Source organism: Bombus terrestris, chromosome 10 (assembly GCF_910591885.1).
Source record: "Bombus terrestris chromosome 10, iyBomTerr1.2, whole genome shotgun sequence".
NCBI classification, from domain to species: domain Eukaryota; kingdom Metazoa; phylum Arthropoda; class Insecta; order Hymenoptera; family Apidae; genus Bombus; species Bombus terrestris.
The window spans coordinates 15,626,896-15,649,828 of NC_063278.1; the positions used below are offsets into that span (position 1 = coordinate 15,626,896).

Sequence of the window (22,933 nt, forward strand, 5' to 3'; positions counted from 1 at the left end):
AAATTTGTCTTTAGTTTCCTGTAACCATTTTAAGTCACTTCCTTTTTTCGTCGTTTATTCTGAAAAATATCCTGCTTTTAAAATATACGTTGCAAAAGACGTGGAAATCACGCAGGGAAAAAATCAAAGTGCACACAGCGAACGTTGTTATTCTTCCTACTGAAGTTGATGCAACAACTTCTGTGTCACGATTCGAAATATGATGAAAGATTATCGCCAATGAGTATTGTACGTGTACTGGATTTTTGCCGATTATTTGTGTTATTTAATGGTCAACAAAAGCGAAAAACTGTTCGCGGTAATTCAATTTGTGAGTACCACAATCTTATCTTGAAATCGAAATTAAACGAATATTGTAGTTATTGTAGAAATGTAATACATTTTTAATTTTGATCTTTATTTTTACCGCCATATTTATTGTTTTATCACATAAAATATAATCATATTCTTCAAACGTTAATATTACATTGCAATTAAATAAATACTTTGCTTACGATGCTATATTTAATTATATTGTAGAGATTAATTAATGATTAAGATATGTTACGTCGTATAACGTTATAATATTCGATTTTAATCAGGTCTTGATTTAAGAAACAATAAGCATACGGAATATGCTTGATTTAGGATCTAGAAAAACGGTGAAAGAATAGTTAAGTAGAGAGTAGTTAATTAAATTATCTATAATTATATATAGGTGCGCTGTCTAAAAGTTAGGCCCGGATTAAAAGAGGTCTAGAGGAGGGGAGCTATAGCCATGAGCCTAGTCATTCAAGAATCCTCATTTCCCAAAGAAATTTCCCATTGAAAAGATTTTCCTAAATGCGAATAGAAACTAAATTTTATTTCACATTTACGTAAATTTATTTCATCTTTAATGCCTCCCCTCGTCTTTCTACGAAAGGGCTCAACGCTGGGTCCATAGTCCCAGAGACCGCCAAAAGCTTCAATCCGGCCTTGCCTAAAGCAAATCGATCAAATTGCGCTATTATACGTTAAAGATAAAAATACAATAACAAAAGAAATTCTATATAAAACATTTGGCAATTGGTCAATTGATTCGATTTACTTCTGGATGTATTGTATGTAACAGGTAGCATAATCATCAAGTAATAGTAATTATTATTATTAAGGCAGTACACTTACCGACATGAATGACGACAAAGTTAAATCAATGTGTCGAGAGTTAGATAATTTGCACTCTAGTTTGTTGGCAGAAATTATCATAAGAAGTGCACGTTGCAGTGGTACGTCGTGCAAATACCATTTTTCATATATTACATCGTCAGCTACTGCGTTACTCTAAGAATTTCGAATGGATATTGATACGTTGTACAATTATACAATTATATATGTATATATAACGCATTATTACGTGTAAATATATCAATCTTATTACGTAAACTATATTAGGTGTACAAATGAATAATTCGATTTTTTCACAGATTCAAGATGCATTTTTAAAAAGAGTAAGACGAATTTTCCACTCAAAATAACCACCATCGTTTTCTATAACTTATAAATCGTATTTCAGGCAGTCGATGAATTCCACTTTATAAAGAATATGCCTTTTGTTACGACAAAGTGGTCCAGCTATTTTAAAAATTTCATCACATGGTTGAAAGTGATCGCATCGATCGAAACAGGTGTTAGTTTGATGGAGCAATGTCGGCTGAATATACCAGATATTGCCTAACTTCCCATCTGAGATTCGTTGTGATGTCTTTCGCATCAAAAGCAACCTATGGTCTGGCGCTATCGTGCAGCAATCCTATAGGACACCCACCTCTCTTCTCTCTGGATCTTTCCCACTTCGTGTAGGTGATTCGAACGATCCGCTGTATTACCTTTAGCTACTCGGCAAGCTGCTTTTGCGTTTGTATTGAGCTCTCAGTCAGTAGTTGCTTTTAAAATCGTCGTGATCGCACTTTCGTGAGCTTCCAGAGCGTTGCTTGTCGATCAAATAGAAGTCGTCGCTTCTCAAATCGTTTGAACCAAAACGCACACTCATCGTACGATACAATACCTCCACCGAGAAAATTACAAATCAAATCGTAGGTTTTTTCCTTGTGCGAATTTATAAAAAATACAGTGGCAAATATGCATTTTTTCCCGTTCTTTCTTCCATTATTGACACTTACGAATTGACTATTTTTTTTCGGATTATATTGAAACTGCACGAAATGAAATGTCGTTTTTAATAGTAAGATGTTAAGAGTACGTAGCAACAAAAAGGCGGGAGGAATCATTTCATTTTACCGTCAATCTTTTTACGTTTAAACAAAATTTTAGTTATTCATTTGTATACCTGATATTATTAAAATTTATGGATGTATATAAATTTAATGTTTATATATGTGTATACAGTGTTTCTTGTTTATTGCATTGCTATTACCAAAATATATATCTTATTAACCAAGAGAGATTAACTAGCAGAAAACAATATCACATTGTTCATCAATATCATACTGTAAGTCATTATACCATTTAAAAAATCTTACCGCGTCGAGTAGCTCTTGGATACAATAACACAATATATAAAATTGTATCAGCGCACCAATTGTATACAATATAATTAAACATTTCTCGGAAAACATATTAGTACTCTGAAAAAATAAATAGTTGTTCTCTGTACAAGATAAGCAATAACAGGAGAAGCAGAATTTGCTAGGAAACAAAATTCTGTATTAAGAAGTTAGAACTTAAAATATACCATTACGAACATAAAACTTAGAAAGCAGAACCGGAAAACGTTGTTTATGTAATGAACTCCGACGTTTAGAAAAAGCAATGTCTTCAACATAACAGCAATCCTACAATAATTACGAAATTTTATTACGACGATAAATGTTAAACGATGTTACCACATCTACAAAGTCATCAAAATTGGAAAATTTCACAAAATTTCATGTATATTATATAAATTCTGTATATTTTTCAAATTATTCGTTTTTCATATTATTGTGTTTTATTTGATATTATCATGTTGAGGCAAGAAAAATGTTTCAATATCTCTTCAAAATACATTATTACTTCAAGACAAATTAATGTATGTTTTTCTTGTTAGTACTTTTGGCTATATAAAAATTATGTATGTTTAAAGTTTTCATAAAAAATCTCTCGAGATATTCAATATATGTGAAAAGAGCAATATTTTCGTGAATATTTATTCCTAAAGTAAAATTAAAATGTATAGCAAACGCGATTGTCAGATTGCAAACTTGTTTGTCATCAAAACTTGTTAACATATCGCTTAAGTCTTAATCGTGTATCATCATACCACTTCAAATCGATCATATTTTCATCTCGAATTATACATATACTACGCCTATATAAAATCAAAGGATATTTAAGTTGTGAAAGGATATTTCTCTATTTAAAAAGAGTACAAATCTTTAAAACTGATAACTCTTTTGTTTTTTCTTTCGTCTTAATCTTAACAGGCGTCCACATAATCAATATTATTATCAATATATCACGGTTCTCAACATTATAGATATACAGTCGTCCACATCAATGTACGTGCAATATAATATTCTCAATATTATTGAACTGAACATCGACGAGAGTGTTCGTTGAAACGTATTTTTACTCCGCATGGAAACACATTTCTTTTTCTTGAAAGCCACTTCTGTAGTCTTTCCACTGATAATGTTAAAATAATGGCTTTCTTTTAATTAGGCGTCGCTAAACGCTAACTCGAAACGCAATGTATCTTCGATAATGTTGAACGTACAAGGAAAATGTAATTTTTCATCAAACACTGACAACATTGTATCGACAATATAGAGAGATTTTTGCGTAACACGATATTGAGAACTCCGAAATATTGACAATATTGAACGCTCCGCTAATTGTAAAGACCAACATGGAATAGACGATCAATTTTTACAGTAATGAGCTATTAGAATAGAGCGTTTATTTGTTCGAGTGCGAAACAAAAAGAAAAAAATTATACCGTATATGTAATGCGAAATAGTACTGGAAGAAAACGAAAGTGCAAACGCTGTACCACTTTTAACGTGCTAATAACGTTGTACGATTTGCGACCAACTACTAGCGCCGCTCAGGAATTGTAGTATACACAGCAATGCACGTAGTTGTTACAAAGCAGTACACTTTTTACACGATAAAACTCGAACAAACCAGAAATTGTCACTTGTATAAGTATTTCGTTTACGTTTTAACGCGACGCTATCGTGCAGGTATTCATGAAACAAACTTATCGTATAATAAAAATACTTTTGCGCTTATACCTCTACGAGCTAATATATACTTTTATTTCTATATATCATGAATATTTATACCGATCACGTTCTTATACTTACTCAACTACAGTTTCGTAATGGCGGGTCAACACTCTCATTTCTTGGATCATCCGTTTTTTCCTAAAGGAGACATTCTGCCGGGTACTATCGTTGTACGAACCGTTTAAAGTTTCGGGTTTCTGTTCGAATATCGTCGCAAATTTCATTCGAAGATACTTGTATTGAGCCGTCGTTAACAGAATGATGTACATCGTGTAGATATCTAAACTAATCTTTCTGATTAGCGTGTATGTACCGCCGACGATCTGGAAGATGACACCGCCAACGAAAACGTTGAGTGAGAAAGGTTCCTTGGATAGAACGAATGGCACTCGATAATCCGAATAACGGAACTCGTTCTTCCGGAAAACCTCGATAAGCGGCAATGATATCCAAAGAGCGAGCGAACCAACACTAGCAACCGTATAAATTTTCAACGGCTTTTCCATTGGTTCCAGTGCGCTAACTATCATATTCCGAAGTATTTTATTGCCCTCGATGAGATGGTTCAATTTTCCAATTAATCCACGTAGTAAATTCTTACGATTATGCATATAAATCATTAGCACGAGCACTTCTATCGCGATCACAAGGTTTACCGTTCCATCCTTCAGTGCTTTTTCCCTCGATACAGTCAAAATTCCGACAACGCAACCAATAAAATATGTCAGCTCTATTAACCAAATGATGATCGAATAGATTTTGAAAAAGATGGGTAATTTCGTTTCTCTGCTCGACATCGGCAAAACATTGGCCGAAAGCGTACTTAAAAAAATATTAAAAGGATTCAAGTCTCGAAAATCCATTCCGCTGGCTAACTAATTCTTTTCGGTAGTAAGAACAAGAATATACGATACGTAATTAATTTGTAATTACAGATAGGTTCTCCGAGCTGTGTTCTCGCGTGTATCTCACTTCATCTTACCGTATTTGTACCGTACATTGTACAGTCGTGATAACGACTAACAGACATAATAACGAGTTATTAGAACAAATTTTTCTTCATAAATTTATTTCCATAAATTTTCTCTTCCTTTTATTTATGGAGGATTTCGTTACGTTTAATTCGTATAATATACAACAATACAAATACGAAACTGTCCTGGATAAATTAATACGTTATAGTTACGTAAAATGTAATAAAGATGTTGGATTTGTCACGTGGAACGAATCGAAAGTCAGCCGCAACGAAAATATGTAGTTGATCAAATATCTAATTTTTTAATAACTTCTTTACTGTCATATTAATCTACTATCTACTATTATTATTAATCTACTATCGCTTAAAACGATATTTTAATAGCGAACGTTATGCTTTTCATCGATAGAGAGGCTCGCGAATGTTCTATCTGTCTGAAATATTTGATAATACTGCACCTTGTCATTCCATCGATGATCTGCTTATCCATTTATTATTTTTACCAGTAGCACCATACACTGGCGTGCATAATATATCATGTGCAATTTAAACTTCTTTCGGTTCGATCGTTCGTCGTGTAATTACAACTTTCTAGTTCTCCCTTTAATTATCTTTGTATGACAGAAGATAGCCTTGTATAGTTTGTAATGGATAAACGTAGTGTATATTTATCACCGAGACATCAGAAACATCGCACAGGTACTTCCCTTTGATGTAGAAATTTATGTATAAATTAACAATATCATAAATTAACAATAACGAAAACATGCAATTAGCTTTCACGAAGTTTCGCGACAGAAAATGGAAAAGAGAGGGAAGTTTTCTTTGCGGCTGTCATATTATAAATTTAAAGGGTAATTTATTATTTTTAGACCCACGGAATCCAAAAGAACCACAAAACTTGACTCTATCCGATGCGCGACTGGTAGATGGAAAACTGCGTATTACCCTAAGATGGAGTAAACCAGCTTCAGACGTGCCGATAACATTTTACAAAGTGTTTTGGAGCCGCCTTGTTCACGGACCGACTAATGATTCCATTCTCGTTTATCATAGAACAGTTCTGAAAGTAAGTTTTACGTAATTACGATACAAAAGTGTCATTACACGCTCTATACTTACCATTCTTTTAACATATGCACCTTTTTTTGTGTAAATTATGTGAAATATTAAAGCACAAGATAAAATTACTTCACTTTACGCTAAATTTTCCAATTCTTCGATAAATATACATTGGTTTACAACTAAATATCACAAATTATTTATATTCTACTTTTTACTCTGAACTCGTTATTTATACCTACCTTTATATCTATTACTAGACTGAACATTTTTACACATATGCTTAGGCTCTATTCAGTCGTGTTCACAGAAATGTGAGTTTGTATAAATATATATTCACGGCCCATTTACCACGCATTAAACATAACTTCCTCCTAGTTGTCCACTTTCAATCTAAAACCTATTATTATTATATCTAAAACGATTCTTTCATAAATGTACGTTGACTTACAAATAACTACAGGATGGTTGATACGCAATATCTAGGGCTGTTGTACAACAGGGTGTGTGCTTCATAATATGTAGGACCGAATTGAAGAGTAGACAGACGGCCCGAAAAACAATGACAAATGTTCGTGATTTGGGCCCTGCGTATTATGATACACCCTATATATTCTCACTATAACTTGTAACGAAAGTGATTTTCTTTTCCTTGCATTTTTAGGACAAAACGTGTTACGAACTGAAAAACTTGGAACTGAGGTGTCAGTACTTCCTTCAAGTGCAAGCTGTTGCACTGTACGGTGGCCGGCGATTGTTGTCGCGAAAAGCCTCGAAAGTTTTCAATAGCACCGATTACATGGCATACGGTAAGATGAAATTCCAGCCTGCTCTTCTTCCATCTGCTACTGGTATTTTTGTCGAGCCTAATAATTGGCATAACAAACGAAGAAGTGCCCTTTCATTGAAGCCGATTTGGGGAGGCGATCTCGCAGATGCGAGCGATACCACGGCGATCTTCATCTACGGCGAATGACTTGTCACTGCGGCGAGGTCAAGGTACGTTTGGTTTGGCCGATGAACCACGATGTAAAGGCGTACAACGTCTCCTGGAGAGAGGCATCCTGCTCAGCTTCGCAGGAAAAACTCATATCCCGTCGGAAGAAAACCTGGTGGAAACTTGTTCAGGTATTATATGTATACACCTCTGTTCATAAGTATCAGTATTAGTATTAACACTTGCCAGGTCTCTTCACGGAACGTGATAGCTGACCTAAATTATTTGGAAAATAATTAATCCGCTAGAATTTTGTATTCGTGCAAGATGACGATCCATTGATTATTTATTTATTTAGAAAAATTGTAGGAAAAAGTAACGAATTAATGAGTAGGTTTCTCATAAGTATCTGGACACTTTGATCGATTTGTAGTAATAGTATGTGTATTTTAGGTCGATTGGTAATTACAAGCGATGCTTACTACCTTTTCATGGAATCACCAGGATATAAATTTTTCATGTTAAAAAGCATAGGAATAATTTATTTCATTATTTACTGCGTATACCAATCTACATAGGTATGCATTACATGCATATACATATGTAAGTTAATGTTGTAATGTCGTAAGTCATTCGTAAGAGTTATAAGAACACAATAAATTAATAATTATCCGCATAATCGTGTTCAGAATCGTTTGATAGATTTTTATTCAGAAAATTTTTAATCGATTAAAAAGAAACAAATTTGAATCTGCCTCGGGGAATCAAAATTCATTAACAACGAAGGCAGAGAAATACCTATAACCGAGAAAAAAATTTAATTGTACTTTTTATAATCGATGAAATTTTTATTATCGAATAGAATATAAGAATTCTTTATGTAACAAGGTTACAAGCGAAATAATTACAAGTCTTAATAAGTTCTTAAAAATATCTTTGGTGCATCTTATCTTTCACGAGTGTCCTAATACTTACGAATAAGAGTATATATATTTACATATATTTATACTTAAATGTTGTGCGTTACTTTTTCATTTATTTATTGGTTTTTTTTTCAATTATTTCTTTATTCTTTTATTTAATGTTCATAAATGCTGTATCTACTATACAGATACTACCGATGATCGTAGATACTATATAACTTGGATGCAATTTATTTATTTATTTATTAAGTTGTTTCAAACTTTATTGCTTTCAGACACCGCATCTTGAAATAAAACATCTTCAAAGTGAATGTACATACGATGTAAACGTACGAAATGTATTTAATAATATAAATAATGATGACAATGGTGCCAGTATAGAATTTGTTACCACTGGTTGTTCAAAGGAGTCGGAAGAACAAAAAGACGGCAAGCTCTTACATAATAAAATAATCCAATGTAAAACCAAGTCGTCAAAGAAAAAACGACATTACGCTACTTATCTTTAGCAAAGTAGTTCCTTGCCATAAGTAAATATATATGATCACTATTTTTCGAAATTACGTATTCAAGTATACAAATAAACTTAATTAGTTCCTTAAATGCTTATGCTATGTACTCTTAATTAACCATAAAGAGGATAACGAATAAAACTTTAATTTTATAATCTTTATATTCTCCGAAAGAAGTATATGTGATAAAATGATTGTGACAGAATATTATCATTAATGGTGAAAGATTAGCCAGTTACCTACGTTATTGATATGTCTAAATGCTACTCTAGCTGTTTTTTTTTCCTTTTTTTTTTTTTTTTTTTTTGTTTTTGTTAAACATAAAATCATTTACAAAGATATACATTATGTACACATGTCGTTTGTCACATCACTAATTATATATAACGCGGTTGTATTATTCATTGTCATATGCTCTACACATATAATGACTTGTTTCACTGACGCGTATATTTGTCACTGAATCTTACTTGTGTACACGTCGAACATTTACGGCATAACTTTGTTACGAATATATTACGTGCATTATACATTAAACATTTTGAAATTTCGTCATCACTATAACGAGACACAACAGTGGTGATTATAATAGTAAAATATGAAACCATTCCGAAAATCCATATAAAAGTTACCGTATATTTAAGATTAAATCAGACGGACCACTTTAGAACTAAATCTTGTGTTACTTGTGAACAGTCATGAATCATTATGGAAACGCATAATAGTACTCATAATAATACGGATCAGTTTCCTTATTTGTTTAATTCGTCTTCCTCCTCCTTCGCTTCATCCAAACTCTCCTTTCCCCTATCTTGCCCCCTCTCATTATTGCTATGTGCGAAGGATGAAGTGCAATCAACGCCCGAAGTGGGTCCCACATGTTCTCTTACGCTCTGTATTCATCGAAAGTTTCTCTAAAAGTGTCCGCTTTCACGAGCTACTGTACTGCATTTATCTCTCTTATGATTTTATAATCCTTTGATATATCATTAGCATAGAAAATATTATCCCATTATTATGCACGATATGAGTGAGATGCGACAAAATTTCTCGAATCGCTGAATGTCTGTCAACGGTATATCGATCATTTTATGCGATTAGATAATTCTAAATTCACAGGTGAAGTTAACTGGAATTATTTGAAATATAACAATTTGGTTAGTAATAGACCAAAGCACACGTTCAGTAAATTGCTCGAACGGATTGTCGCGGCAGAATATCCGTCCAAATGATGATAGACTGTCCTTTCTCCGACACTCTGCGTTGGTCTGTGATTGAAGATCAGTGTACCGTTGTTTGTTCCAACACTTCTAAAGATGTTTAACTGCAAACGAAGAAAATAAAGTAAAGACTCTACGGGATGTTGCATTTTAATATATATCTATATGCGAATCGCTCGCATATTTTGCCCTGGGTGTCGCGATAAATTGAAATCATCGTATTTAATTCTTGTAAAATATTATATCGTATTTGTGCAATTTTTTCTCACAATGTTATCTGTGTCGTCTACATTCTTTAAACTTTGTCAGATCATGAAATTTATCTCGTTTTAGTCGTTCTAAAAAATTTAACAACGTGGCTCACTGATCATCACCGTGCCAGTCAACGTGTTAAACATTCATTGTTAGATATATGTAAATAGATGATGAAATCGAAAAATAAATTTACCTGCTGCTCTGATAACGTAAGTTTTTCGGCAAGGATATACCACATGACAATTTCCTGGCATCCAGGAGTAGTTAATGATCCGTCATAATGGTAATATGTCGTATGATTTTTTGGTAAAAAGCGGTAAGGAATGATCTTGGTTCCCATCAAAGCCGTCGTTTTTCCGACTGCGTTAGATACTAATTGCACTGCTTCCAAAATTGGCATTATATCCAAATTGTCATCGCTATTTAACTGAAATGATATTTCACATACATACATGTTATGTAAATATCTACACGTCGCATCGATACAATTAATACATACATCTACAATAATAATTTTTCTATAAAGATCTCGAATGCTCGAGTATTAATTAAAATTTTATTCAAATAAATAGAGCACGTGTAAACGAAGTTCTGTCGTAACTGCGATATAGATATTTTAGACATGTCAGACATGTTGCGTAAGATTATCAACCAAATCATCGAATGGAATGTCCTGTCTTTACACGCGGAAACTTACTGTATACATACCGTATTAACAGAAATTAAAAATAGATATCAATTACAAATTATTCGGAAAATGAGTTGGCCAGATTATTCAATGCACATTATTCAGGTTTACATTCGCAGTGTGAGAAGATAGGATTCTTTTAAGGTATCGGATCTGATCATGAAGACTGATGTCAGCAGTGATGTGTTATGAATCACGATGGAGAACAGACACAGCGATCAGCGCCGATGCTTTGAGCTTCGTCTGTTATGTCCAGAACATCGAGGCAGTCAAGGCGATCAATGACGATGACCAACATATCTTTATGTTAAAAAGCGTTCGATAGTAATCGTATCGATCCTGATAGATATCCATTTATTATCCGTCTATTAACTCGAATTTTAATTTAATATCAGAAAGAGCATAGACACCTCAAATGATAAATAGAACTTTCATGCAATTTCATGCCGTGGAACCTAACAAAAAATTCCATCCACTAATACATAAATGGACATTTTATACAGGTTCACCTATTATACAGGATGTTTCGCCTAACTTGATACATTAAATATATAGCGTTGCAGTGATTTCGATAAACAGCGTGTATTTTCAAATCGTCGATCTTCGACTTTCGTCTCAATGGAAAATACCATGTCATAAATGTCACGTCATGACGTGCATTTTATAGGCTGCTTCGCACGTCTGTCAACGATTGTCCGTTAATTTTTTTGACGTGGTTTTCATCCACAAGTTATGGACTGGAATTTTGTCTTCCCTCGTCTGCAAATTTTCCACGAAAGACAAATGCCGATCGACTGCAACGCGTGTCTGCGAACGATTGTCTATCGTTGTGGACTTGGCTTAACCCATACTACTAAATTTCTCTGTTCGTACACAGAAGCTTCACCGGCCACTCCGCCCTCGTTCGTCAATCGATTAAGCCAGTCGATTAAATTTGCATTTACACGAGGCGACTTGCTAAAATTTCTCACCAATCGACCCGTCTGTAGCTACCCTACCAGTAGCGAAGTCGGGAGAGGAAGCGGGACTCAAACGGAACCGAACGTGTAATCATCTGCCGTGGTCAATTCTAGACAGCGGCAAAGCAAGCGGAGAGCTGCACAATTGAAAAATGGCATCACTGATGTATGTATGTATGTATGTATCATTCACGATAAAATATCTCGTGTGAAACTTTCCTTGTTTTCCTGCCTCGGATCAAGACGAGCGTAAGCTGTGATGATGCATGATCATCTTAGAAGTCTAGCCGATTAATTTCACTTTTTATCAATTTCTCAATTTCATTACGTAAATGTACGATGAATGTTCGATTCTCGAAAAACAAATCCCTTACTTGAATGAATTTATTTATTACAAGAAAATGGCATAAATAATTGCAAGATAAGTTTAGAAAATTTAAAAAAATATTAATGACTTAAACTACGTACTGCGATTTCGTGAATGGCGTTGCCATTAAATGTTTATTTTATATCGTCGTAAGATATGTTATTCCTGAATATTTCTTCGTAATCTCATTTTATATCAGTCTTATCGAATCTATGCTATGTTATTCGTTACTAAAAACATGAAACCAATTGCTAGTGTTCTGACACACAAAAATTAAAAAATATCGAACATACGAGAACGTTAAAAAAGATTTTCGAGGAAAGAATTATGCAATTTATGATTATCACGATTACCATATTTCACGGAGCCTACATTTTAATACCAAACACACGATTTAGAGCCCCTTAGATCGATTTACACCTACAACGCTAAATGTAACTATATAGCGAAGATAAGAGGATGTTACTAACTAAGAATAAAAGGAGTAATCGGTGTACGGATGATAGAAGATGTCAGCATTCGATCAACGATAAGAAATTTAAAGTTGTCAAAGTGGTCAACGCATGCAATTTTTATAAACCTGTTGCTAATAATTTTGTAGTCGTGAGAAACATTCGAGAGAACTACGTCTAAATCAACGTAGCACAAATTGCACTTGTACAATGTTAATCTCCACTTGCAGTCGGTAGGCTATGAATTTAGTTGAGATGATCAATGGGTTGCATCAATGAACCAGATGACCCATCTGGTAAATGTTAACTGCACATGCGAAAATTGCTCGTTTTGAGATAGAACGCAACACATTACTGCCGCATATGCATCATTAATACTCTACGAAACATTGACCAGAGGGTGTCAGTTATGCATTGAAGATAATGAGCACTATTTTAAGTTAGCTCCGAAATATACAAATAAAATTCAATAGTACCTAACAGATTAAGTATACGACATAACGTTTGAGTTTACATACAAATATTTATTGATATACCGTGAAACGATTTAAAAAAATATTAAATCTATTTATATATCCGGTATAAACGAATAGATTACATCACAGAAGACATTAGATCATTCGATAACTAATAACTAATTCTTTTAATGTGTCTTACCTTTGTTCTATTCTAAACTCTCCTTTTCTTGAGAGTGTTTTAATTAAGCTCGATGAATTTGAAAATACTCTACAATACACCCAACGACAATATTAGCAGATCGTGAAAATGTTTCTACGATTACTCCTTAGAAGTTAATGTATGATTTTTTGCCATTATTCAGCAACAGAAACCAAAAACATATTGCACAGTCGGACTTGTTTTTTTCTATGTATAGGATGATCAAAAGTAAGCGTCTCGAGCATTATAGCGGGGATTCTACGCTTTTCGAGTTGGTTGAATTAAGACGATGAGTCCACGATGATTCCTCTGAGACATCTGATACTCGTGACGGGTAGAGAACAAGGAATGGAACAAACACGGCCTTGATCTCTCGATCAAGACTAATTTTGCGACAAACATTTTTACAAATATACGTATTAGTGACAATACGTATTAGTAGAAAAGTATTAAAATTGCTCGAATCAACGTACCTCGAATAAGGTAGCAACTACGGCAATGCCATTTTTATGTTGTGATGCCATATTCGCGTTGCCATATTGTTCGTCATAATGAACAAAATGTAATTCTAATGCACCACGGATGCCATTTATGGTGTGTTCGGCGGGCCAGTGGAAGTGTAATTGCTCCAAGATATACGTGGATGGAAGATTTGCTCCTTCGAGATGAATTGGTGCACCGTACAATCGAATTTGTACTATAACAAAAGTTAAATAGAAAATAACGTACTTTTAAAGAAGGTTAATAAAATAAATCGTAAATGCAATTACTATTAATCAATGCATAATGCTTCTATATACATCATGATCATATAATTTCCAATAACAGATACGGAAAACCTAATATTTCATTGATTGAGAAAGTTTTTCTTAATCAATTTCGATACTGTTATTCGGTATACGTTAATTTTGCATGAAGCTGCAGACAAATAAAAAATTTTGTCGAACTTTTACAAATTTCGGGAGATTAATAATTTTTGTTACAAACGAAGAATATTAACGAAAGACTAGATAATTTTTATTGGTTGTATTAATTTGAGAAGAATTTAGATGTGGTATTTCATTATGTATCCACAGCCTGCATGTCTATCTGTCTATTGCATATAATAAAATGAAATCGAACGAACATTATACAAACAGTACATAAATTGGATTTTCGTGATTAAGAAATTACGTATAACTTTTATACTAATTATGGCACATTGGAATTTAAGTTTCAAGTACCAATGAGAGAAGATAGCATATATTTATTAATTAAAATTATACGTTCAAGTTGACAACGTAACATGTTGCAACTTTTCAAGTTGAAAATTAGGATTTATAAATAAGAAATGATTATTTACTAACATAAACATTAGAATTAAATAAACCTTACTTATTTACATTACGATATAAAACAATTAAAAGGTTAAGCTATATATAGCACGTACGGTGTATAGTTAATGTGTATATGTATAATATATAGTTAATTTATATGCCAGTTTAGAAAACACACGGAGCTGTACGACTTCAGAACACGCGCACGTATAACTGAAAGTACGCTTCAGCGTAGTTCGGATAATAGAAACGCGCTTACGAACTCGTACAACTGACTCTAAACAAACCCTGGTTCGTATAAACGAAGGGCGGATAGGTTCCGCTATAACAATAAAATCGATAAACTAAGCTTACTGAGATAACAAAATATTCACTGATTCTCGTGACTTCTTCACCTCGGTCAAAAAGATCGATCTCAGCTGATGTTCCTCGACCCAACATTCTTGGACCTCGCCATTTTATTCTCAATACCTATGATACTCCTACACATTCCGACACATATCTCTTCGCTTATGCCGATGACACTCGTGCTTCGCTCACGCTATCCTCTGCACGAACGTTTTGGCAGCAGCTGCGCTTCCGCAACGTAGAACCATCTCGATCTCATTTCCGAAGAACCATCGATAACCGAATAAATATGAACTCGCTGATATTCCAACACACCGTATTCTCCACTAACGCACGCCATTTCAATCGCACAGTTATCACCTTTCAGGACTCTCCAATTTCCACTTCAGACAATATTAAATATCTCGGTGTTTATATCGACACGCGGCTAACTTGAAAACCCCGTATCACGTTTCTTCGCAACAGATCGCATACGGTTAACAGGCAGCTCTGGTGGTTAATGGGACGACACTCTAAATTAAACCAAGCGCTTAAGATTCTTATATGTAAAGCCACCATTAAGCCCACTTAAACTTATGCATGCCCCATTTGGGGCTCTGTCTCGGAAACTAACATCGATCAAATAGCCTCAGCTGAAATCCTCGTACTTCGATAGCTAACGAATAGCTTATACTGGTACTTATTCAGACAGGTATAAGATACTATACTGGATCTGCCAGTTGAACGCTTCATACGATTTCTAAATCGCCTAAATCCTGACACGATTCATACCATCTCGCACATATCCAACAAAAGACTCAAACCTAATCATCCGTTAGACATAATAGACAGAGAAACTCATCTTAAACCCTTCTTGCTACTCGCTTACGTAACCTTCGTATTGACTGCAACGACACAACCCGTACTAGAAGCAAATATGAGACATAATGTGTACAATTGTCATTGTAAATGTTCAAGCAACAACTCACAACGATAACTGACACTCAGACTTGTCTATAAAAGGGGAAACTCTGACAGGAGGGATACCGTCTCGTTACTTCGCTGGCTTTCGCTGCTCTCCCTGGTAGTAGCACTTTGGCCGATTCTTTTATTTTATTGCTTATAACTGAGAAAGGAACTCTTAGACACAATTTCATCGTCTCTTATCCTATTTTGCCTTATACGGTCAAGCCTCGAAATTTCTCTTGCTAATTATTTAACATTTAAATGTAACGTGAAAAAGGTTTGCTTACTTCTTTTCTTTACCTACCGGAATGGCCATTGTTCGTGATTTTGCCGTTGAATCCAGTATCGTATCTTATGAATTTAAGTGGACCAAGATCGGTCTTAACGATATCTTCGATAGCAATATTTATCGGCGATTGCCTCTTTCCAGTCGTGCACAGGCCTGGCCAATGTTCCGGGCCTAAACAGAGGAAAACATAATACCATGAAGCCTTTGTCAGAAACAATAACATACCAGTTATATTTACTAAAATAGGCAATCACGGAATAAACATTACGTCAATCTGATAGAATATTATTTGTATATACGTATGTATCTAGGTGCAATATTTATTTAGTATGACCATCGAGTTGCTTTAAAACCGGAAAGCTTCGATCGAATTAATCCATTGTTTGTCCTGATTACATTATTTTTATATGTATAGTGTACAGATTGCAAGAAGAGGACAATTGACGAGACGGATACAATGACACAGAAAATATAAATGTTATATTCTCTGATTTACTGATGCTTTCTTATCTGCAAATAATTTTATCTATCGAACAGAATGGTCCAGTAATTCTGCATACATATACAGGATGTATCGCTATAATCGATCAACACGAATGTTTCATAAACTATACGTTATACGAAAAAGGGTTTCAAATAAAATTTGTTTTGTTTCTTAGGGAACGTCTTATGAGGATCGCCAGATTTGTTTAGCCGGAGGTGTTTTCAGAATCTCAAGGTAACCATTGTTTTTTAAATGGAACTATACGTGTTTTCACGTGGCGAAAATTGAATTGAATCGAGTTGAATGGTAACACCATTCGAAGCAGCTGTCAATTTTTTATAAAAAGAAAAAAGTATCAAGATATCAATTTAAGAGACATTTCAGTCTTAATTTCATCATATAAAGATAAAAGCACAGTGTTATCTTTTCTTATCTTTAATACGATAAGTTTTACAAGATTAAATATCTTTTAAATTCATCAATTTTCGACCCAAGAACCTTCATATTCTTTTACAGAAAATTAAACAATGCATCGAACGATGTATACAAAAATGTATAGTTCTACCGAAAAAAAACAAAGGTCGTCTTGAGATGTCGAATGCCATCATAAGATGTTGCCGTTTAAACAAAGTAAGTTTTATTCTAAACACTTTTTCCAATAACATACAGTATAGGACATATCTGCGTGGATCGATTGAAACGAAACACCCCTTATAAGTACGATTAATTTGTTTAAGATTAAAAATAATTACCATGATCACCCGAATATGACCAATCATCGGACGCAGTTACTTCGTATAAACCTGAAACAAGAGAAACTTTTCAGTTAAAGATTTGAGTGCAGTGCGATCTCCTCTACATGAAGCTCGAAAAAGAACATCTTCAATTATGACTCAAGTAGACAAATCGACGGTTAATCGAATAAAATATTATAACATTTAACATATAATATATAGCATTTGTGTGTGTTAATTTGTATACATTTCGAATAAAAAATGCTAACACATAGATAGATAATCATGCAAAAATTTGGTTGCTAACTTCAGTTTAGGTTATAGATTTCGATTATAGATTCGATAACTAATACTGTAATTCTGCAAACACTATTATATTTCTATGAAAATTGTTTAAATCGCAGAAACAGAAAGTAACATCTTCCTATGTGTTGTAGAATAAAATAGGAAAATAATCTCGAATGGAACACTTGTTTTTGCGATGTTCTATGCAGTGCGAACCGTATACAATTACAATTATAGGATTTCATCGATACGTAAATGAAAGTCCGGAAACCAATGATTGAGAACATGAGGCGAATTATTAACGTGCTACATCCTACTGTACATCGAACTGTACGAAGAAGGGTAGTCAGCGCAATACAACTATCACACGAGACATGTTACACTATCGTAACGCTAACATTTCATTGACACGATGACTAAAATTTTTCTTTTGAAAAACAATGTTGTATGTATATATGTATACTGACTCATTAAACTATCTATTAGATTTATTAATATAACGAACAGCTGACTGTTTACGTACTTGAAGTAATCGGACAGTAAGCTGCATTCGTATCTTTAAATGATTACGGAAATACCAAAGTTTCCAAGATAATACTGCAATCCAGTAAACCGATTATAATATAGATTATAAATTACAACAAAGAAAGTAGTAACAAGTTATAGCAAACGTTTTCTAACTAGCTGTAATTTATGTTCTATAAGGAAGAATGTCTCTTGCAACAAGTTACAACACACTGAAGATAAAACTGCACACGTACGAATCACTATGCAAAACACTGAATAAGAATGGTTAATAAATTCAACCGAAATGTATAAAGCAGGCTGCGGATGTTTTTGCAAATTTATACTTTTTATGTATAATATTTTTTTACATACTATAAATATCCGTTTTTTTCCCATTAAATATTATAACAGATATTGTACTTTGTATATTTCATATGTTTCTGTATATTACGTGTATTTCATGCATCTTGGTATTTTTCCTACAAACGCAGAAAAATCTGCAATCTACATATAAGTTAATGTGTATGGATCATTATAGTCATTACCACTATACATTACCATTTTGTTAGCAAATAAATAATCCAAAGGTACGCAAATTTTAATAGAAATTCTCAAGAATAAAAACACATACTTCTGTTTTTCAGGTATATGCACGGTCCTCCTGATATGTCTCCTGTGAAATTTGTTCGTCTATCCGCGTTGGGAGTTCATCACCCAATAAATTCGATAAGTAATGCGTGCGGCAGGAAATAAAATTAACCTCATTGACCGTTGACTAAACAGAACATCAGAGAAATAAGTGTGGTTTCCCATTAATGAGATATCAGGGTGGAAAACAGCACCGAAAATTCTGAGAAAACTTGAACGATGGTTCCGTACGTCCTAAATTGACACTCAATCGACCCTCAAAGGAATGTCGCTGCTTTTAAATTGGCGCTTTTACATACGGCTGATGAAGAATTCAAATGAATTCTAATGAGTATAACGTAAGCTTCCGGTTATTAAAGTTCCATTACACTGTTTTTATCAGTTTTTGCTGATTGCTGTCGAGTCTCTTTTATAAATCGCAAACACATAATAGCGCCGACACAATCACACTTTAAGCTTATACGATGACATTTTTACTTATTTACCAGACTTAAAAGTTTCATTGGATTATCGTTCTTCATCGACTACTTAATTACTATACAATACTTGACGAATATTATCTTCACGTTATTATACAAACTATTCTTTTATTCGATTCGATTTCACCCAGACTTGACTTAACGAATAAAATAGATTTTCTCCCTTTTATAAAAAGCTCGTGCACCTTAACTATTTTTGACGTTTCCTGTTTTCTTCCTATATACGATAAATTTGTAATTTAAATTACGGTTAAATCAGATTCTATATTATAACTTTTTATATTAAATTTGTATATTGTAAAAATATAATGTGAAAACCAAATACGCTGCAGAAGAAATGTACTTTCCTCTAATGTGTTAAACGAAGCTTTGTTTTAGTTAGCAAGCAATTCTCCTCTTACCTATGATAGTTGTAAAAATTATGTACAAGTTCTTCATCGCAAAAATGATATTTAGAACTGTCAGAAGTTGCGATTACTCGATGACACGAACGTGACAGCGATGAGCCTACAACTGGTGTACACGACGTTAATCTAGCTAGATAGCCCCGAGATTACACGAGGCCCTACTACCTATATGACATTTACTTTCTGCATTGTACTAAGCATTGTGATTGCTCCGTGTGCGCACGCTAATTAACCCCTATTTGTATAAAAAATAACTGGCAACCAATTAAAAATTTTACTATAAGCTGCTTGTCACCTTTGTCCTTCCCTAAATTATACATAATAAATACGTAATAAATGGCACTTATTTAACATTATTCAAGTTGGAGACAATTAAATATAGGGATTAAAATATCATTAACACTTGTGGCTTTCAAAAAATAGAACACATGAACTGTAACGATGCTTCTAGTACTTTGCTATTTCTATTTCCAATCATATTTTACTTTTCAACTGGAAGTAATCACGAAACAACTTCATTTAAATTTCTGTGAATGAGAGAATGCTTTGGTACGGTGGAACACGAGCAACTTGGAGCCGCTTATTTTCAGAGTGGTGTAAACCCAGCTTCCGTTGAAATATCCAAGTGTTTGGCTTTCTTTCCATCGATCGAAGAATCCTGATAAGGTCTACTTAATTTGTTCGCGCCTCTATCTGTTTAAGTAGATGTAAGTTCATTATACAAATGGCTTTTTTCAGAATTAATTAGACCAATATCATTTTTCAGGGTCGTAAATGAGCGTACGCCACCTTCAAAATTCACTAATTTGTGAAACTGTGAATCATACGATTAGTTAAATTTTAATTATTTGGAATTTATGTTTAATGCTTTGATCCACTTTTGTTTATAAATCTCTGTACGTTACTTAAATATAAATAGAATAAAACTAAATGAATAAAAATTACCATAATATTATTATATTGGCTCGCAGTGAGCGTACGTGTATCACTATCTGATTCTAATGTTAGTGCAAGGTTATCTATCGAGGATTCAAGATATCTACAATATGTAATATTTTCTTCAATCTTAGATTTACACTTCGATACGATCCGATATAAATGCAAAACTACTGATTATTCAATAATACTCTAAATGTAATAATAACCACATTTAATTACAACAATTTAATTTGATTATAATAATAACGATTTAAAAAAAAAATATAGCAATAATTTACGGGTATATTAACGAATCGCATTTAATTAAGCAACTTGTCCCTATGTGTTCACATCTGTTTCAAAGTAAATGCAAACAGAAACTTTGACAACATTACCGGAGATTTTATATATATATTTCGTATCCTTTCGTAGAGAATGATTTTCATTTCACTAATAATAACTATACTTTTTGTTAAAACTGAGTCCTTTTACGAATAATCCTCAAATGCAGTGCAGTTACCTTGTTGTTATAATCGTACTTTGTTAAAACTGGTATCAATTTACCTGAACGGTGGAGAAATGCCAACAAAAATATAAAATATCTGATATTCATTTTAAACGTATATATATATATATATATATATATATATATACACACACACACAAACACACACAAAACAGAATTGTCGTTTTTGTTGAACGATACAACTTAGACAACAATTTCCGCTCTACTGACCTTCTTCAAAAATTTCTTAGCTACGTCGAAATTTTCGACCACGGAGATTGCACGAGCAACTACTGAATTAGTAGACTATGCTTGCACTATACGTACATGCGTTGGTGCAGATATAAATACAAAGGTCGTATGCATATATTTCAATGATTTTGTTACATTCTGCGATAGCAATACTTTAATATATTTGTTATAATCGACATTATACGTATATGTACAGCCATAAATTAATATTCTAATAAATTATTAATTCTTTTGTAAAAAATATATGTACTTCTGCATATATCACTTTAATATATGCATTGTGATAGATACGTTATTATTATACGTAATTATTAAGAAAGAATTGAATAATATAATATGACACGATAAAATAACAATGTAATATAGTAACTAAGCTCTAACTAACTGTAATATAGTACAAGTACTGAACATGATTTCTATCGCCAAAACGGGATTAATTATAAATAAAAAAATAAATTAATTAATTATGCCAAATATAACGTCCACTATCAATCTGTTAGATTGCATTCATAGTTCAGGTCAAGATAACGAAATTCAAAATACAGGGTGCATCATAGTATGTGAGACACGCTTCAGGAGTGGATCAAGAGGTTTCAAAATTATGAAAAAATTTCATATGAACATGTATTCTATTTTCAAAGTTTCAAAGTTATAGCCATTTTTGTACTTGGATAGTCCAACTGCTTATCTTTGCGATTTCCCCATAAATGAATAGGTCGTGCAGATCTACTGCCTGGCCTGCACGTTCCCCTCATTTAAATCCATTAGATTTCCATTTTATTTCTGGGTTTACCTGAAAACAATCGTGCATCCGATCCACTGCCTGTGTTAAAGTACTTCATGCACGTATACAACAAGATTGCCTGGAATTTTTGAAAGATTGCAAGATTCTTCGATACGGCAACTGCAAGTTTGCATGCAGATTGATGATAACCATTTAAAGCACTTTCTATGAAAGTAAGCAATTGCGGATTATCGAAACGTTAAATTGAACTTTGAAACAAGATCAAACCTTCCTTTTTCATCGTTTCTCTGTCTATTGTCAATTTCTGAAATGCGTTTCACATATTATGATACACCCTGTACACGTATATTTCACATGCGATAGAACTTTCTGGCCAAATAGATAAAGAGGGAAATATGTTTCAACTGTTTCGATAACACGAAAGAATTTTTCTATCGTATTTTTATCTATTTATATTTATTATTTACTTAGTATTTATTATTATATCGCATTTTTCTATCATAAATACATAAAAATCCGCAGTCTACTAATTTATGAATATCGTGGATTAGATTCTTAAGTAGCTTATCATAATGGATTCTATTCATCTAGTTCGGTTTATCTATCACCAGTTATTTCGTCTACTTTTCATGTAACTGTTAGAACTAGCCGGATTCAATACCCGAATACCGAATACCTACTGTTTTGTCGAAGAAAGTTGAAAATATCTCCGAGCGCGCATGTACATAGCGTTGTAAATAAAGGGGATAAAGCCCACTGGGAAGAGAGTGAGACGGTCACAGAAGTAGAGGATAGAAAGAAAGATGAAGCGGC

The 22,933-nt window shown here is 33.4% G+C and overlaps 3 protein-coding genes across 6 annotated transcripts in view; 1 reads left to right on the forward strand and 2 right to left on the reverse strand.

Annotated features, from left to right (window-relative positions):
• LOC100647227 (anosmin-1) overlaps positions 1-19,983 on the forward strand; it is a 36,178-nt gene extending 16,195 nt beyond the window's left edge. For 2 of the 4 annotated variants that reach the window (XM_048409751.1, XM_048409752.1), the window contains exons 5-8: positions 6,099-6,295; positions 6,953-7,097; positions 7,199-7,416; positions 8,424-8,973. In XM_048409751.1, the coding sequence (XP_048265708.1) occupies positions 6,099-6,295; positions 6,953-7,097; positions 7,199-7,416; positions 8,424-8,657 (794 nt within the window). In that variant the 3' untranslated portion in view covers positions 8,658-8,973. Of the gene's footprint in view, positions 1-6,098; positions 6,296-6,952; positions 7,098-7,198; positions 7,417-8,423; positions 8,974-11,700; positions 11,784-18,810 lie in introns of those variants that run through there. The other 2 variants (XM_048409754.1, XM_048409753.1) reach the window with 2 other exon arrangements.
• Positions 205-5,803, reverse strand: LOC110119609. The gene is made up of 5 exons (XM_020864911.2): positions 4,329-5,803; positions 2,714-2,813; positions 2,502-2,606; positions 1,147-1,302; positions 205-630 (listed from the first exon to the last, which is right to left on the reverse strand). The coding sequence occupies exons 1-5, from the start codon at positions 5,111-5,113 to the stop codon at positions 574-576; spliced, it is 1,203 nt and encodes a 400-aa protein (XP_020720570.1). The 5' UTR covers positions 5,114-5,803; the 3' UTR covers positions 205-573.
• On the reverse strand, positions 8,368-19,831 carry LOC100646747 (carbonic anhydrase 6). Its single transcript, XM_003398565.4, has 6 exons — positions 19,695-19,831; positions 17,393-17,443; positions 16,172-16,327; positions 13,732-13,955; positions 10,329-10,562; positions 8,368-9,984 (listed from the first exon to the last, which is right to left on the reverse strand). The coding sequence occupies exons 1-6, from the start codon at positions 19,729-19,731 to the stop codon at positions 9,796-9,798; spliced, it is 891 nt and encodes a 296-aa protein (XP_003398613.1). The 5' UTR covers positions 19,732-19,831; the 3' UTR covers positions 8,368-9,795.
• Positions 19,984-22,933: the final 2,950 nt, after the last annotated feature.

Excerpts from the sequence above, each read along its gene's own strand:
- LOC110119609 (XM_020864911.2), bottom strand. The coding sequence starts at position 5,113 with ATGGATTTTCGAGACTTGAATCCTTTTAATATTTTTTTAAGTACGCTT. Across the intron at positions 2,814-4,328 it reads CATTACGAAACTGTAGTTGA|GATTGCTGTTATGTTGAAGA; the intron begins GTAAGTATAAGA and ends TAATTATTGTAG. Across the intron at positions 1,303-2,501 it reads TCCAAGAGCTACTCGACGCG|AGTAACGCAGTAGCTGACGA; the intron begins GTAAGATTTTTT and ends CGAAATTCTTAG.
- LOC100646747 (XM_003398565.4), bottom strand. The coding sequence starts at position 19,731 with ATGAAGAACTTGTACATAATTTTTACAACTATCATAG. Across the intron at positions 16,328-17,392 it reads GTCATATTCGGGTGATCATG|GCCCGGAACATTGGCCAGGC; the intron begins GTAATTATTTTT and ends TCCTCTGTTTAG. Across the intron at positions 13,956-16,171 it reads CACGAACAATGGCCATTCCG|TACAAATTCGATTGTACGGT; the intron begins GTAGGTAAAGAA and ends CTTTTGTTATAG.